This window comes from Calidris pugnax, unplaced genomic scaffold (assembly GCF_001431845.1).
Source record: "Calidris pugnax isolate Ruff unplaced genomic scaffold, ASM143184v1 scaffold273, whole genome shotgun sequence".
Taxonomy (NCBI): Eukaryota; Metazoa; Chordata; class Aves; order Charadriiformes; family Scolopacidae; genus Calidris; species Calidris pugnax.
The window spans coordinates 2,185,660-2,201,693 of NW_015094508.1; the positions used below are offsets into that span (position 1 = coordinate 2,185,660).

At 47.9% G+C, this 16,034-nt stretch overlaps 1 protein-coding gene across 1 annotated transcript; it reads left to right on the forward strand.

The window, feature by feature from the left end:
- The first annotated feature begins 72 nt into the window (after nt 1–72).
- DMRT3 (doublesex and mab-3 related transcription factor 3) lies at nt 73–8,337 on the forward strand. The gene is made up of 2 exons (XM_014964887.1): nt 73–106; nt 7,373–8,337. The coding sequence occupies exon 2, from the start codon at nt 7,375–7,377 to the stop codon at nt 8,335–8,337; it is 963 nt and encodes a 320-aa protein (XP_014820373.1). The 5' UTR covers nt 73–106; nt 7,373–7,374.
- The last annotated feature ends 7,697 nt before the right edge of the window (nt 8,338–16,034 follow it).

Here is a 16,034-nt window from a genome sequence, read left to right on the forward strand (position 1 = left end):
CCCTGCGCCGCCCCGCCGCGGGCCCCCGCCGAGCTGGCCGCCGCCGCCGCCCTGCGATGGGCCGCCGAGCCCAACCCCGCGCTCCCGGGGCCGCTTCCCAAAGCAGGTGAGGCCGGGCCGGGCGCCGGGGGGATGCGGAGGAAGAGGAGGAGGAGGGAGGGCAGCGGACACGGCCGGCACACCGACGGGGGGGTGCCGGGGAGCGGGAGGCGAGGGTTTTTCCCGTCCTTCCGACGGGCCGCCGCGGGAAGGGGAAGGAGGGAAAGCCCCGTGGGTGCGCCTCGTCGCGCTTAAAAAGCGAGGAGCGTTTTAAAAGCTCCGGGCCCGCTCCCCGGGCGGCCTCGCAGCGGAGGGGACCGGCAAACGCCGCCGCTGCCGACCGGCTCCGCGACGTGCCGCTTGTGGGCCCGTCCCCCCGGGCCGTCCGTCCATGGGTCCCCCTGCCGCTCCCGGTCCCGCTGAGCCGTCTGGAGCCGCTTCCCGCACCCATCGGGCTACGGGACCTCCTCCTCCGGGACAAAACCTCCACGGGGAGCTTCGTGTCAATAAGCGGCGCCGGGAGCCGGAGGGTTTCTGCGGATAAAGAAGGGCCGGAGGTGTGTGTGTTGTGGGGGGAGGGGTGCGGCGGGGGACGAGCGGGGGACACCCGGTTGTTTCGGCTTCCCTCCTCCGCCGGCGTGTCCCGCCCGGCCGCCTGCGGGGCGCCTTTCGGCAGGTCGGGGATGCCGGCCCAAAAACCGCCTCTCGCAACCGGGAACTTGCGAGGGCGACCTACCGGTAACACACATTTCTGGACGCAAAACGGCGCCGCCGTCCCCTTCCCCGCGCCGTGCCTGAGCGGGACCCGACACCCTTCCCCGACGGGGATGCCCGGCAGCCCGCTCCGCTGACAAGCGGCGGCTGCGGAGAAATTTTCCCCGTTACCGCGAGCGGGGAATGGCAAACCCCGGGGGCTCCCGCACGTCTCGGCTCGGTACGGCTCGTTGCCGGGCCGCCGGAGCTCCGCGGGGCCGTGTGCGGGAGCGGGACCAGCCGGTCTCTCTCCGAGGGCAGGGGTCTGGAGCTGGTCCGGCCCCGGAGGCGTCCCCCAGCCCGGGGCTCTGCTCCTCCCGCGCTGGGGAAGACACAGCGCCGGGCCCGAGGTGGCGGCACGGCCGGGTCCGTCGGTGCGGCGAGGTGGAAGGTGGTCTGGGACTCGTTTCCCCCCGGCATCACCCGCTCTTCCTCCCCGTCTCCCGCATCTCCGCCCGGTTCCGTCGGCCTTTCTGCAGGGCCGGGGGTTTGGGGTCCCTCCGCCGCCCCCCTCTCCCCCCCAACCCCTCCAAATTTCCCCCCGGCCGCAGCCTCCCGTCGGCGCGGAGCTTCTCTACCTCCCGCCCCGCGGCGGCTGTTAGCCAGGGCAGTTAGCCGTGGGGCGGGGGACAAGGCCGGGAGGGGGAACAAAGAAGGGACAAAAAAAAAAAAAAAAAAAAAAAAAAAAGAAAAAAAAAAAAAAAGCCGCCTTGGCTCTTTCCAGAAAGTGAAACAAATAAACTTCGCCAGCAGGATATAAATCTGGCGGATAGGAACGGTATTGACTTGCACGCCCAACTTTTCTTCCCCCTGATATATGAACTTCCCAGCTTAAAAGATTACAGTAATCACGGGAGGACAGTGTAAATCGAATCTGATAGCAATAACTTTTGGGGAAGGTCAGGCTCAAGTGAAATGTTACCAAGCAACAGGCATTTTGTTTGCAAAATACAATCAAAGTGTATTGATGAGAAATTCTTCCTTGCCAGCCAGTCAGCACTTTCTGCTAACAGCTTTACGGGGTGGGGAGGGAAGAACGGAGGAGATCTTCATAAATCAGAGCCCGCGGCGTCGCGCCGTCCCCCGCCCGCGGTGGGGCCGGGCTGGAGGGGTGGGGGGACACCGGGACACTCCGGGACCGGGACTGTGGGTGCCGGGAGGCGGCCCCGGTTGCACAGACCTCACCCGAGGGGTCCCCGGTCTCCGCTTGTTACAGAGGTTTTGTTTGGGGTTTGTTTGGGGTTGTTCCCACGCCCACCCCCCAGCTTCTGGTGAACACGGGCATGAGAGAGAGCATGATCTCCCCGGGCGGTCCGCCTGTCACCGGCCACCAGGCAGGGTTCAACCAGGTAACCTGTTTATTTCCCACCTTCCTGCCTGCTCTGAACGGCACGGCTTTCTCTTTCTCTCCCCTTTCTCCCCACCTACCCGTATTAAAAACCTCGTCAGAACACAGGATGTAATTATTTGCACCCCCAGCTCACCCCGTTTCTAACACCACCCCACCCACCCCCGGATATTAATCTCCTGGAAGTTTGGAGGGGGTTTTTGTTGGGTTTTTTTGTTTTTTTGTTTGCTTGCTTGCTTGCTTTTCTTCTTCTTTTTTTTTTTTTTTTTTTTTTTTTTTTTTTTCCCCCAGTACGAAGGAGATATTTCCCGATGTACGGCAAAATCAGATTAATTTATTTTTATTCCTGCCAGAACGGGTCACTTCGGTGGGACACCTCCGAAGTTGTGTTCTGTGCAAATAACGCGCTGAGAAACTACTCCTGTTGTGTCTGCCTCTGGTAACCCCGAGTAAATTCCTCCTCCTGACACTGTGCTTGTCAATTTTCATCTCCCATTTAGATCGTGTCGCATTTCTCTGACTTAGTATTAGTTACTGAGGCTTGAAAACAATTAATATAATGTTATATTGCATCTTCCGTTAATTTTAGAGCCAGCTTCTTAACCCAACACAGCACTCTCTGTGTTAGGTTCGTAACAGTGGCTAGTCTCATGCAAAGTACCTTAGACCTTTGAAGACAGGGAAGAAAGTCTGGAGTGAAAGTAATTTTTAAAAAGCAAACAAACAGCAAAACAAAACAAAACACCCAAACCAACCACAACAATAACAACATACCAAAACCAAACCAAAACAACCCCAACCCAAACAAAACCACAAAACCCCCAAAACAAAACACCAAACAAAAAACTCCACCGCAATAAACCTCGTAAGTTTTACGCGACTTTAGATTTATGTGGCTTTATGTGGCTTTATGCTAGTTCTGGTATCATTCCACTCTAATAATAAAAATAGCTGGTTTTGGGATCCAAGAAAATCTGTGTTGCAGAAAGAGCTGTCCTAACAATCAAAGTGCAAGCTGTTTTAACAGAGAGTCAGCAGTGGGAATATCAAGGAAGCAAATTTGGTTCCAAAGTATTAGACCAAGTTTTCCAGACGAGTTATTAACTTCAGGAGAACAGCTTCTCTCTCTCGCCCATTTTACTTTTATTTGGCCCCTTTACAATATTTGACTCACGATCCTTAATGTATAAGTAGGCAGGGAAAAAATCGGATATACATCGATCCAAATTCGCAGCAGTTTTATTTATTAATGTAGATTTTACCGTGGATGCCGGCAGGATTCTCCCACTGTACCATGTTTCATGTGTATCTGTATTTGCACTGCGTCTCTGTAGAGCTGGGTATGTATCTGTCTCTGCAAGCGTATTATTTGATGAATGCTCCCCATCGTTTATATGAGTGAGAAAACAATTTCCCTGGTTTCCTCAGGGCTGGCAAAATGAATACGTGAATGCAGGCAATTTAAAATAGGAGGCGTGGAGGAAAAAAGCACAACAAAACACAACATCCAAATAAAAAATGCCATAAAAAGTGCCTGAGGATGAGTTTTCTTTCTGAAAGCACAGCACATCCTCGTGTAAAGCTTGCGAAGTGCCGCAAAAGGTACCTTTGACCAGGACCAGCGGGTTGTATATTCTGAACAAAAAATTAATATTTTTGCACCTGACAATGTAGGTATTTGGGATTAATAAATGCATGCGATATTCCGACAATTCGGTGCCCACATAAAGACGTTTATAATGCGCCTTCCCAAACCTGATTCTGTTTAACGATTGCTGCTTTGTGCTCGTTTTAAACACACGAACCCCCCGATCTCGGCCATTCCCACGACGGGGTGGGGACAGTCCCCGCGGGACGCTTTCCGACGGCGCGGCGGGGAAGCGGTGTTTCCCGGCAGGAAAAAGCAGAGTGGAATACACGACCTGCCAGGCGGGGAAGCGCCGGGAACACACCCTCCCGGTGAAGCCGGCGGCTCCCCAAGCCCCCATCCGGGGCCGGGTGACACCGAGCACCGGGGCTGGGACACGCGGAGGGGACACCGCACGCACCCGCACCGACCAGCGCTTCTAAAAAGCCAGAGGAAAAAAAAAAAAAAAAAAAATAGCGTCCAAACACAGTGTTTACCAAGGAAGGACAACCTTCTTCCCGTTAATAGCGGCGTTTTGATTTAAATCGCCGAAATCCCGTTGTGGGGGTGTGAGGCGGTGAGATGCGCCGCTGCCATCTGTGCGGTGCGGGGAGCCTGTCCCCGCGCCAGGCCGAGGAGCCGGGATCTGTGCGGTGCCCTGGTGACAACGGTGGTAACCCCAGGGAGATGAGTTTTCAGCATTTGAAGAAAAATTTTCAGCCTAGCCTCACGAGGATACTTTTAAGGATACTGAAAACTAAACAAACCTGAAATATCTTGAAAAATATAAACTGTAACAGCGCTTCAAAAAAAACAAAAAAAAAAAAAAAAAAAAAAAAAAAAAAGTAGCGTCCAAACACAGTGTTTACCAAGGAAGGACAACCTTCTTCCCGTTAATAGCGGCGTTTTGATTTAAATCGCCGAAATCCCGTTGTGGGGGTGTGAGGCGGTGAGATGCGCCGCTGCCATCTGTGCGGTGCGGGGAGCCTGTCCCCGCGCCAGGCCGAGGAGCCGGGATCTGTGCGGTGCCCTGGTGACAACGGTGGTAACCCCAGGGAGATGAGTTTTCAGCATTTGAAGAAAAATTTTCAGCCTAGCCTCACGAGGATACTTTTAAGGATACTGAAAACTAAACAAACCTGAAATATCTTGAAAAATATAAACTGTAAGGATCGAGGAGTGTATCAGGAAGATCTAATCTGATTCCCGCCCCCCCCCCTCCCCCCCCCCAACATATATTTGCTCCTCAGTGGTACTTGTTACCAGCCCATAAAAATACACTGGAAAATCGTTCTCAAATACGCTCTACCTGCATGTGGTTCATTCGGTAATATCGGGTATCAGAGTGCAATCTATTTATGTGGAAATTAGGACCATCGTCTCTCTTAAATGCCTCTCTTATCTCTGGTGAGACAGGGACAGAGGTAATTAGCTGTCCTCAGACTGCCTGGTGTACGCTCCGTGTGTAAATTGCCCGTCCACTCAGATGTGAATTATTCTCAACATCCTGTCCTTTGTAATAAATGCATCATTATGAACATGTGAAGGGATTAGGAGGGAAAGGTAGCGCGAGCTTCGCGGTTTTTTCTAATAACGCATGAGCTATTCCGAGGTTTTACCACCTCATCAAAAGGACACACGTTGCCAGTTCGGTACCGGCAAGCGTTTCCCGCGTCCCCCTTTGGCTGCTGAGGCAAGGCTGATGCACGGAGTGGATAAAGAAGAGCATTACATACATTGCCTTCTCTGTAATGTATCAACATGAAAAGCTACTGCTTCTCCAATATGAACACGGGTACCCAGAACACGTTATCCTGAGGTCTTCAGGAGCGCATCAGTATTGCTCAGCTCCACTCCCATGCTCATCTCCTGCAGCCCGAGCTAGCAGCATCTCGCAGCTCGGTAGAATGGCCCACCACTTCTGCCTGGTACGGCGACCCTCAGGAGAGCCTCCCTTTGCCACGCTGGCTGTCAGGCTGTGCTCTGCCAGCATCTCACACTGACTTACAGCTTCCATTCTGGTGAGGTAGCTTGTTCAGCCCAGCTTTGCTCACACCCTGGCTCCTTTCTCAAGGTGGGTAAATTGCACCGGTAGAGCTTGTCTCCAGCTGATCTGATCGGCTCTAAGTTTAGCCTGCTGCATGGGGAAATGTCCTGCCCGTTGATGGGGTCAGAGGGAGGCAGGACTGTCTGTGGTGAGCATCGAGGCTCAGGTGCTTGCACACCTTTAACTCATTCCATCTTGATTGGGCAGGGGTGGTCGTCAGCACATTTTAGGAGCCTTTGCCTGCTTCTTGTAGTTTCTTCATCTAGTTGGGTTGATGACCAGGGACTTGGGGAAACCAAGCAAATAGTTGCATTGGTTTCTGCAGGTTGCCTTTCACATTCGTGTGTTCAAAAGCACTGCCCTGGGCCGTTAAAGCAGGCTCTGTTGGCCACGGCTTGGACAATGAGCCTTTCCTCAGACACTGATGCTTCCCAGGGAGATCATCATTATGCTGTATGCTGGAGGCCAGCAGAACAGCATCCTTGGGAAATGACTGAACAATTTCAAGCAAATAGATTGCCTCTCTTGTGCATAAATTGTGAAAGCTGTCAACTTGCTGCTTCTTTTATTTCTGATACGCAGTTTTATTTCAAAGGTTTTGCATATGCTTGCCAGATGTTATCAAAGTGACCAGAGACTTGGACTATCCCCATTGTTGAGTGTCCATCTGGATACAGTGTTGTTAAAGGACTTGTTTTCAGCCCTGTGCTCAGTTTTTGCCCTTCTTAGTTTAGCATAAAAAACCCAAGGCACCTAGAACAAGTGCTGAGAGAGGTTGTGGAGTCTCCATCCTTGAATTTATTTAAAACTCAGCTGAGCAGTGTCATAAGCAAGCTGCTCTATATTTTAGATTATTCCTGCTTTGAACAGGAGGGTGGACCAGACACCATCCAGAGGTCCTCTTCAAACCACATTTTCTAGATTCTGTGCTCTAATGGGCCAAGGCATGAGCTGTGCTCCAGGGTTTGGAGGAAAAGCCTGTGATTCTTGCTGGGGAAGGAATCGGTTTCTGCAGAGCCGGACCTGGAGTACATGGATTTACTTGAAGATTTCTTTAACCTTCAGTGAATGGTTCCACCAATGCTTTTGGACTTGCAGAGACTTGCATTTTAGTCTCCCAGGTGTCCTCTGGATATTTTCAGCTCACAGTCAGCGGGATGGTGCTAGTGAGTAATTAAGGTGTGAAAGTGCTGAAGTTCCTCTGAGAAAGCTTGCACTTGGGTGGTGAGTTGCTGCCTTGTAACCGGCGAGAGAGGATTGATACAGCATTTCTGCTGCAGCAGAAAAATAGCCACTGCTTCTTTTCTTGTACATGGGAGAATGAGACAGATATCTATGAGGCAGCAATAGAATGCCTACACGCAGTCACATTACTCTTGTGCAGTTTTGTTCTCTGAGATGTTGCAAATAGACCTTAATTTTAGCCGGATCTCTGTGAAAAATCGTTTTTTCCTCCCTAGGATCTTGCACTGTTCACTTTAAGAAGACTCTGTCCTCAAATGTCTGTAAAAGCTTTTGGCCTCAGTTTTTCTTTAATTTCTTTGCCTTCTCTTTGCAGACATGAATGAGGAGCGGTTGGGTGATGCCAGTGGAGCAGACAATGCCGAGACCTACAGTGACAAAGACACAGACCAAAGGAGTTCCCCAGACATGACTAAAGCCAAAAGTTGCTTCACTCCTGAAAGCCCTGAAATTGTTTCCGTGGACGAGGTTGGTTATGCAGTTCAGAAAAATGGTGGGAGCACAGAGAACCGTCCAGACAGCCCTAAGTACCACCCAGAGCAGAACCACCTCCTGATAGAAGGTCCTTCCGGGACTGTTTCTTTACCTTTCAGTTTGAAAGCAAACAGACCCCCGCTTGAAGTCTTGAAAAAGATCTTCCCTAACCAAAAGCCGACTGTGCTGGAGTTGATCCTGAAGGGGTGTGGTGGTGATCTGGTGAGTGCCGTAGAGGTTCTCCTGTCCAGTCGGTCTTCGGTGGCCAGTGGGGAGAGAACTTCTGCAGAATCTGATGGTCTTGTTTTGCCTTCCAATGGGCACATTTTTGAACACACGCTGAGTTCGTACCCTATTTCCTCTTCCAAGTGGTCTGTGGGCTCAGCATTTAGGGTTCCCGACACGCTGAGGTTCTCTGCTGATTCCAGTAATGTCGTGCCAAATCCTCTGGCCGTACCTTTGCAGCATCCTTTCCCTCAGCCACCACGCTACCCGCTGATGTTGAGGAACACTTTGGCAAGAAACCAATCCAGCCCGTTCCTGCCCAACGACGTCACCCTGTGGAACACCATGACACTGCAGCAGCAGTACCAGCTGCGGTCCCAGTACGTCAGTCCTTTCTCTAGCAACTCAGCCAGCATTTTCCGAAGCTCGCCTGTCCTTCCTTCCCGCTCGTCAGAAGATCCTAGGATCTCAATCCCTGATGACGGCTGTCCTATTGTGTCTAAGCAACCAATTTACACCGAAGATGAGTATGATGAAAGGTCTGATTCCTCAGACTCAAGAATACTCAACACATCTTCTTAGACCGACGTTCAACACGTGATGGCTAGGTGATATGTGCAGTGCAGCTGAACTACTGGGCCCTAAGAGGAGGGACACGTACTCTACGAAACCCTTGCAATTGTGTTAAAAAGTGACTTTGCTTGGTATTGTACTATAGCAATAAAGACATAACTTATTTAATTTCTTGCACTTCACTGGATAATGCCAAATAGCAATACTCTGGCTTTAGTGCTGAGTGTGTGTTACAAAGGAAGACTTTACGGCTACCACTTACGGGACTCTGGAAGACTCGTAATGGAAACAGAAGCCCAAGGTCTACTTTGTTCCTTAACTCAGAAAAATGGGGATGTTAAACTAGAATACTTGAATGCTGTTTTATAAGAGAGAACTCCTCAGGACATAAGAATTCAAGCAAACGTAGTTCAATTGCAAATGGACTAAAACAAGGACCTTACAATGTTACGCCAGTGTGATCATCCTTGCAGTGAAAGAAAAGACAGAAGAAAGAAATATGCACATGAAACTAGCATGAGCTTCTTCTGTGCCGTTTGAGCTTGGACGCTTTTCAGAGAAATAATATTAAGAGTTATTCTTTTCCCATGGCTAGGTTGAAACGTGTAATGTCAGTGTAAAACCAATTACAGCTGTGAATTGCATGAAGTGTATTGTGAAATGAACACAAGATTAAACATTGTCAGGTTAATGTAGCATGCTAAGGACTCTAGAAAAATAAACTAAGATGATGATCTTGGTTTATGTCATTTATACTGGGCAAATAACATTTCTGAAGACAGAGAGCTCATTAATTCTCAGTCAGGGTTAAAATGTCCAGCTCCAGCAACTGCAGTCAAGGGAAGCCTCTCTTCTGTCTCCAGGTTCTACTTCCCTGCCTTGGAGCTTGCCGCTGAGATTAGGCAAATGGTTTCATCGGGGAAGCTGAGGTCTCTTGAGTATGTATTGCAGACACTTCCAAGCTCAGTTTAGTAAAGCAGAGCTTGTTACACTCACATCAACCAGAAAAAAAAAAAAAAAAAGGCTCTCCTGATGCTTCAGAAGCATCTTTTTTCTTATACCGTAGAAGTAGAAAAAAAGGAGGTAGGATGTAATAGCAAGCATTTCTTTAAAATAATGTTTAGCCAAATGGCAACTTCCCTAAATCTAGAAAAGTAATGGTTTGAACAATTTATTGCATGTTTGCATGCACTGATTACACTGCGTATCTTACATGTGTCAGACTAACATTAGGAATTGCTTCTGATGAGGAATGCCACTAAAGTAATTGTCCACACAGAAGTTTGTTAAGGTTTTTGTGCCATTTTTTCAACTGTTCACAAGTGACTGCATCTGCTTGATATTTGTCTTTTCCAAAACACACCTCTGAATGCAGATGAAACTGCTGTCAGGCCTGTCAGGTATATGGATTAGTCCCACACCTCAAAAACAATGCTTCAGAAGCATCTTTTTTCTTATACCGTAGAAGTAGAAAAAAAGGAGGTAGGATGTAATAGCAAGCATTTCTTTAAAATAATGTTTAGCCAAATGGCAACTTCCCTAAATCTAGAAAAGTAATGGTTTGAACAATTTATTGCATGTTTGCATGCACTGATTACACTGCGTATCTTACATGTGTCAGACTAACATTAGGAATTGCTTCTGATGAGGAATGCCACTAAAGTAATTGTCCACACAGAAGTTTGTTAAGGTTTTTGTGCCATTTTTTCAACTGTTCACAAGTGACTGCATCTGCTTGATATTTGTCTTTTCCAAAACACACCTCTGAATGCAGATGAAACTGCTGTCAGGCCTGTCAGGTATATGGATTAGTCCCACACCTCAAAAACAATTGAGGCTGCCCTGAACTTGGACTCTGAAGCACATGGGCTTTAAAAATGTAATATATGTCAGGCGTGTTATCTGGTATCATTGCTGATACGAGTGCCTGTGTTCTCACTTGTCATTTCATATTTTGTAAGGTTTGTGCACCCAGTGAATCTTGCATTTCATAACAGCACTTAACACGCACAAAAAGGAGAATAAAATAAACAATTATTTTATTTTCCTTAGGGGATAAATGAACAAAAATATACTTTTTCTTGCATAATTTTCCGACCTGTTCAGAAAAGCAATTTCTTGATAGTGCTACAGAGCAAAGACATAAAGGCAGAGGGAGGGAGGAAAGAAAATAAATAGCTTCCCTTAGGGAAATGTTTATGTGAAAACACCTGGAATTTTCATAAATGCAGAATTATAGTTTTGTACTGACAGATTTGCCTGCACTCACATGACATTTGTAAACAAAGTCATCTTCCAGCCACTCCGGAGAGAAAAGTAATAGGCAAAACAGAAAGGGATGAGGTAGTGAAATGTTGTGGTCCAATATCATGGAGAAATTAAACGTCAAAGGCTAGGTAAAAGCAGATAGGTCCAGGGTCTCTGGTTTTGAGCCCAAGTACCAAGCAGATTTCCCTTCAACAGAAATCTTTGTACAGCCATCCCTGTACATTGAATGAATTATTTCTTGTTTTCTTGTTTGTTTACTACAGATGGCAAATAATCTCCAGCAGAAAGACCAAAAAGTGATGCCTGCAACAGCTCATAGTGACCTTACACACTATGGCCGGTGGGTTTTCAGAGAACAGAACATCTTGGAATTTGGACACATTTTGCAAAGAAAAGTGACCCTTGACTAAACTGGAGCGAATGATTACCACTCTAAGTACTTGTGGTGAAAAATGCAGATTCAGCAGTATGATTTTTTCATTAGATCTCCTTTGATAAACTGTTTGCTGAAAAAGTAAACAAGATAAAATAATCCTTGTCTAGTGCTAGAAAATATCTTTTGACTCAATTAACAATTATCTTTTTTTTCTTTAAATCAAGTAAAATTAAATGTGTTCAAAATCAAAAATGCAATTTTTTATGTTGAACAATGTTTTGTGTTTGACCACAATATTTGGCTACCTGGAAGATTGTTTTTTTTACAAATACGGATTGGCCTGCAATGATGTCTTTGAGAAATTATTTTATTTGCCCAGCTGTGTTTTCTTGGCTGGCACCGTGGACAAATACAATCTTTTAACTTCTGGCCGCCACACAGCAAGGACCCCTTGGCCTGTTGGCGGGACCACTCCCTGCCCCCCACAGTGCTGGGACCTGTTCCTCAGACCCTCCTCATGCTGGTGGGAGATGCCTTGCTCACTCCCACCCTTGAGGTGTGGGCAACTGCGGGGACAGGGAGCCCCTTTCCTGCAGGAGCCCAGGGGGGTCCGTAGCATCCCCCCGCGAGCTGGTGGGCTCCATTTTGGCTCAGACCCCCTTTACCGGGGTGGGTGACAGCTTGTGACACCGCATCTGGCAGCAGCAGGGCTGCACAGCATCCTTTCCCGCGGCCCCGCAGCATCCTTTCCCGCGGCTCCCGGGTCCGGGGGAAGGGCTGCGGGGCCGGCACCCAAACCCCGCGTTTTCCGGCTCCATCTTGTGGTAAAAAAAGGGTATTTCCATGTCGGAGCATCTCCACGCCGTGGAAGGGAGAGGAGGGGTAGGCCAGGGGGGGTAAAGCCGGAGGCATTGGTGCTCAGAAACCACCAGTGGGAAAACAACCGAATTTCAGCATCCGGAAAGACGGCTGGAGCCTGGCGAAGTCACTGCTGAAGCCCAGAAACCAAGAAAGGGATCCTATTTTTTTGTTTTGTTTTGTTTTGTTGGGTTTGTGGGGTTTTTTTTGGTATTGTGTTTTTGGTGTTTTTTTTGTTTTGCGTTTTTTTTTTTTTTTTGTGTGTGTGTGTTTTTGTTGTTGTTGCTGTTTTTGTTTGTTTGTTTTGTTTTGCTTTGTTTATTTTTTTTTTTTTATTACACTAGAGCAGCTGTGGCTTTCGTGGAGCAAGAGAGCATCACCCCTTGCCCTCTGCACAGCTCCTGCTCCCCCTTGAGCAGCTGCCCGGGTGCCCCTCTGCGGGTGCCCTGGGGTGGCTTTTTCTGCTGTCAGGCTGAGGCAGGTGAGCTCACTGCCAGCCCTCTGTGGGTGCACACAAAGCCAACGGGCAGTGCCACAGGCTCTCCTTGTCACCAGCAGTGGTGCAGGCCCACCAGAGACCAGAGCAGTGCACCCTGCAGGGGCTGGCTGCTGCCCAGGAGGTGTGCTGCTTAATCTCTGCTTCATTACCCTCTAACTGTGACAAGGTGGATAAGGCAAACGAGGGTGTAAACAATAACCCTAATATTTCTCCCACCGAGGAGTGCTGTGCAGACCCCCTAACGTGGTGCTCACGTTCTCCAGCGAGTTACGGAGCTGTAGGCAGGGGAAGCCTCAGGGTGTGGGGTACGCACGGCGCAATGAGTCTGTCCTGCCTCAAATTCCTCCCTGCTTTGCCTTTGCCAGTGGCTGTGCTGCTCCCCCCGGGGGTCCCCGACTCGTCCTCCTTATGGGGCTGAAGGGCCACCCCTGCAACATTTGTTGGATGCTTGGTGAACAGGCTCACCTCACATTTGTGTTGACACCTTTGAAAAATGACTTTGATTCTCTCAGTATACTGTTTCAGTGATTCATTCTTTATGTGCATTTACTCAGCGGACGTGAGTGGGGAAATAAGATTGATGCTAAATTTATATGTTAATTTTAATATTGAAGCTATCCTGTATTTGAAGAATAAGATCAATTCTTCAATTTCATTTCTTACGTGATATTGCATATTGTCATTACTGGAAAATAAAATTATTTCTGAATGCACACTATCCAAACTTCAATTTTAGTGGACATATAACTCTGAAGCATCATTCTTCTCCCTTCCCTATAACAACTAACTTAATACAGTATTTTAACACTCTCGCACTAGTCTGCCACTGGGAGATAACAAAGACAAGTCTTTTCTCCCTAAATGGTGTTTCGTTAATGTGCTCCCTGCAGCTTTCTGCACTGTCACAGGCAAATTTGGTGCATGACTCAGCAACTCCCTGCAGGCTGTTGCACACATGGTGCAACGGGAATCTTGGTTAAGAGTTGATTTCCTTGCCAGAGACTAATTCTGCTCACTTCCACAATAATCGCTGTGCTTGAGAGCCATAGGCACAGCTATAGGCCCGGCACGCCTGTATACAGGATGAATCCTGACCTTAAGCCGAGGATCAAACCCTTAGAGCACCACCAGGAAGCAGATCCTGGAGAGGATGGATATGGAGCATCACACGCACAGAAAGATTTGGCACCTACAGAGGGAGACGTACTTTAAGAAGGGCTGCCACAGACAGGGTCTCCTGAAGCTGCAACAGACAGAAAATATTTACACTATCGTCAGGAGTGTGGCTTGCTATTTTTTGTCATTGCAAGCTATGCAGGAGATGAAGCTGAGGGACGGAGAGCAGGCACTTTTGCAAGGTTACACCCTTGCTCTGCCCACAAACCTGAGGAAGATCACATAGGTCAGTTTAAATTTCAGGTGTCTCTTTTTCCCACTCTGTGAGATAAGGTAACTGCTACAAGGATTTAATAGCTATGATCTGAAAATTCTTAAAAAACTGAAGTGCTCTGTAAATATGAGAACAGAGCATAGTATTTACCTGAGCATGTAGTGTAAGAATTTCTTTTTTTCTATTTTTTTCTCTCCCAGGGAGAGAGACTATAGCTTTTCCATAGCTAAACAGTGCCTGCCTTCAGCAGGAAAAGTTCACCTGAAAAACAAAGGTTGGGATAATCCTGAGTCAGCTCCTATCATAGAATGACTAAGAGGTGTGAGACCTGAGGTAAACACTGCTTGGGTTCTTTCTATCTGTCATATTTCTGGGCATATAGACTTCATCCATTCCAACTTTCTCCTCTGCAACACCCAGAAATCTTGTGATAAAATTGTACTAATTGCCCTTCTTTTCCCTAAAGGGGTGAATACATGAATCAGCAAAAATAAGGTTGAGGAGAAGTGAGAAGACAGAACTTCAGAAGACACAAGAAAGTCTATTCTCTCTTGTAAGCCCCTATGGTCCCACTGATGTGACTCAGGCAGGGAGGATGGCAGGCTCAGGAGAAGCTGGTCTCCTCCTGGTCCCTCCAGGGGAGGTGGACACTTCTCCCAGCAGCATGCATCTCAGCGCTGGGGTGCTGCAGCCCCCCCGGGAGTGGGTGCCTGTGGTGGGAGGAAGGCAGTGCAAGAGTGAGCAGCGTGGCAGCAGTGTGATGGTGAAGGTGCTTGTGGCAACTAATGGAAGGAGTTACTTTCCTGCTTTGTTGCACGCGGCGAAGCTCAACCTCCCTTTCAGAAACGTCTTTCTTTGGAGCCTAGTCCCCCTGCCTTGCCTGCACATTGCTGAGATTCCTTCTTGCCACAGTGAATGTAAGCTGGAAAGAGTGAGATAAAACTCAACATATAAGCAGAAATATAAAAAAAGACACTGAAATGCACAGAAATGCAGAGACGTAGTTCCTTGTTACTTGTCAAATCTTGACTTTTTTATAATTTATAAGGGCTATAGTATTTATAAAGACTGAGGTGACAGGGGATGCAGAAGCAATCCTGATGGAGCGTTAAACCTAAGGCAGTGTTGAAGTAAAAATTTAGGTTCATCTTCCGTTGCCTCTGCATGTTAATGTCTTGGCTCAGTGACTCGGAGGAGGCTCCTGGAGGGGGCTCCAAGCTGTTCACAGAGCACAGCTAGCATCTTCCTGGGGAACAGAAACCGATGGGTTCTCACCTTCAACCTGCCTTGTTCCCCAGTAAATTAAGGGCAAGGCTTAATGTCTGCTACATACAGCTACGTATTATACATATCGCAAAGCAACATTTTCTCACGAAGAACAGTTCCTAGGCTACAGAAAATTATTCTACATGGCTCCATACTTACTGCAAAACCCTTTCCAGGAAACTTTAACACCCTTTATAGATTTGGCCCGACTTGGAGCTATCTGCTACATTTTAAACTATGTGGCTTAGTCACTAGTGTACTTATGGTCAGCTACATGTTAAGTTTTAAATATTCTTCCTTGTTCATTCCCCTGTAATTTATTTTTTTCTAAGAATCTGCGGAGGTAGAAACAAGACAAACATTCGGCCACGTGTATTTTGCTTCCTTTAACTCCGTTGCCAAATAATTCATTATGGGGGACAGGAGGCGGTGAGGAGCAGAAGTGAATTTATTCTGAATTTTTGTGGAAAACCTAAATACTTCAAAACATAGGTGGTAGTCTTTCTGAGGGTCCAGAAGGAGGAGGGGATTCGTTCTTCTTACCCACACATACCTACTTCTGCTACTCTCACCTGGCAATCCTCGTGAGCGAGCGGGGACTGGACTGGATTTGGGGTTGCTTTGCAGAGCTTTGAAACAAGCAAGGACCGAGGGAGGGGATCGTTTCTGACCTTCAGTGGCTGGCCCAAGGCTGTGCTATCAGAGTCAACATGCATGTTGCCATTGCCTTGAAAAGGGAACGGGGTGATCTATAGCAGAAGTCAGGAGGTGAGAGGGGTTGGTTTCACTGTGCTCCGGCCTCCTTCCCTGCCCCCAGAAAGTTCACCGCATGAGGTTTTAGCAGACTTGCGTGATGTATGGATATGGAAAACTATGACTAATTCCCCAGGTGATCCGTATATATTTAACATCCAAAATCTCAAGCAAACATCCTGCTTGTTGAATTATTGTCTGGCATTCACATATTTCCTGATTTGGCCATTACAGCTGGCTGCTGTTTTAACAGATTTTTGCTTTTTCTGCTGTCCCATTGGTCTGGCAATAGGAGA